The following is a 406-nucleotide window of genomic DNA, read 5'->3' on the forward strand; positions in this document are numbered from 1 at the left end:
GGCGGCGCCCAAACCGCTCCCGCTCCGCCACACGGTGCCACAGCATCCCCTCCCAAATCGGCTCGGCGCTCCGGTGAGCCCTGAGAAATAACTCTTGGCTGACGCCACGCCGCCAAGACGCCGCCGGCAGAGCTACGGTTTATCTCTGCTCGATTTAAGATGTAGCTCAGCGCTGGAGCAAGAGGTCCAGCCACGGAGCCACCGCGCAGTCACCGCGCTGCCGGTTACCCAGCGCGGGACGGTGTGGTTTTTGCCGGCGTTACCATTAAAGTGTCCTTGGGGAAGAGGTTTCGGCTCGGGGCTCGCGGCGTCCCGCCCGCGCTGCTTTGCTCCTGCGGCGCCGGCCCGCGGCGAAACCAGCTGCTGATGGCCCCGATGATGAAGATACTGAGGGAGGAAGAGGGGG

General features: G+C 65.8%; 1 protein-coding gene across 1 annotated transcript in view; it reads right to left on the reverse strand.

The window, feature by feature from the left end:
* Positions 1-387, reverse strand: part of CLPTM1 (cleft lip and palate associated transmembrane protein 1) — a gene marked incomplete at both ends in the record, with an annotated part of 4,509 nt that extends 4,122 nt beyond the window's left edge. The window contains one exon of the mRNA XM_009884537.1: positions 229-387. Coding sequence (XP_009882839.1) covers positions 229-387 — 159 coding nt within the window. The remainder of the gene's footprint in view (positions 1-228) is intronic.
* Positions 388-406: the final 19 nt, after the last annotated feature.

This window comes from Charadrius vociferus, unplaced genomic scaffold (genome assembly GCF_000708025.1).
Source record: "Charadrius vociferus isolate BGI_N301 unplaced genomic scaffold, ASM70802v2 scaffold3135, whole genome shotgun sequence".
In the NCBI taxonomy this organism is placed as follows: domain Eukaryota; kingdom Metazoa; phylum Chordata; class Aves; order Charadriiformes; family Charadriidae; genus Charadrius; species Charadrius vociferus.